Source organism: Penaeus monodon, chromosome 15, assembly GCF_015228065.2.
Source record: "Penaeus monodon isolate SGIC_2016 chromosome 15, NSTDA_Pmon_1, whole genome shotgun sequence".
Taxonomy (NCBI): Eukaryota; Metazoa; Arthropoda; class Malacostraca; order Decapoda; family Penaeidae; genus Penaeus; species Penaeus monodon.
The window spans coordinates 29,958,543-29,959,460 of record NC_051400.1 but is presented as its reverse complement, the minus strand read 5'-3'; the positions used below and the strand labels follow the sequence as shown (position 1 = coordinate 29,959,460).

The following is a 918-nucleotide window of genomic DNA, read 5'->3' as shown; positions in this document are numbered from 1 at the left end:
CCTAATTTGGCAAGTGCTACTGAAGGTTTGAGATGATCTTGATCTTGTGTTGCAACAATAGCACAGTCAGCAAGCTTGGGTTCCTTCACAAGGTCTTCCCAGTCTTTGTAGCATCTTCAATTATCAGAAAATTAGGAATATAAGTTCATTTCATATCAAGACTAGCCTATAAAAAGTCTGATCATCCATATAACAATCAGATGTAACAGCACTAAACAAACTTATTGTATAATTAAAATATATATCTACTATGTTTTAATAAATTAGCCATAAATCGACTTCTCTTTCTGATATTCCAAAAGTATTTTGGTTTTAATAGTTACTGCAACTGTATTTAGCCTTGTTAGCTTTGACAAACCAACTGTTCAAGTAAAAATAAAATAACAACCAAAGAAGTGACTACAACAGGTTTAAAAATTAACCTTCAACAAAACCTAAACTGAGTAAATTACATTCAGTAATAAGATGAGTGTAAACGAAAATGTACTGGCTTCCTGACCTCTCTTGGGGCAGGGAGTGAAGTTTCTGGATATTTTCCCTTCTATTCTGACGAGGTTCTGCTACAGCCACTATCTGGAGCAACTCAGGGTATTCCTCACTATATCTGGCATAATTTTGCCCCCTGTTTCCTGGAGTACAATAAATAAAGCAATTAATATAATTTAATTACCATACTCTTGTTACAATACAGGATACATACTAAAAAATTACTGTGTATAAATAAATAAACCTATTATGATGAATATTACTTTTATCTTTTGTAGTATTATCTAATCTTCCTGATTTTAAGTTTATTATAAGGAGCATATATACCAAGTTTATGTGGCTGAAACTGAGTGAGGAATTGGGAATATCTTTTATCAATTAAATATTCAGAACTATGCACTTTAGTTAAAGTACTGAAAGTAATATACTTTT

The 918-nt window shown here is 31.5% G+C and overlaps 1 protein-coding gene across 1 annotated transcript in view; it reads right to left on the bottom strand.

Moving 5' to 3' along the window:
- LOC119581929 overlaps positions 1-918 on the bottom strand; it is a 7,081-nt gene that overhangs the window by 5,193 nt on the left and 970 nt on the right. The window contains exons 3-4 of the mRNA XM_037930104.1: positions 500-629; positions 2-114 (exon numbers count right to left, since the gene is read on the bottom strand). Of these exons, the coding sequence (XP_037786032.1) occupies positions 2-114; positions 500-629 (243 nt within the window). The remainder of the gene's footprint in view (position 1; positions 115-499; positions 630-918) is intronic.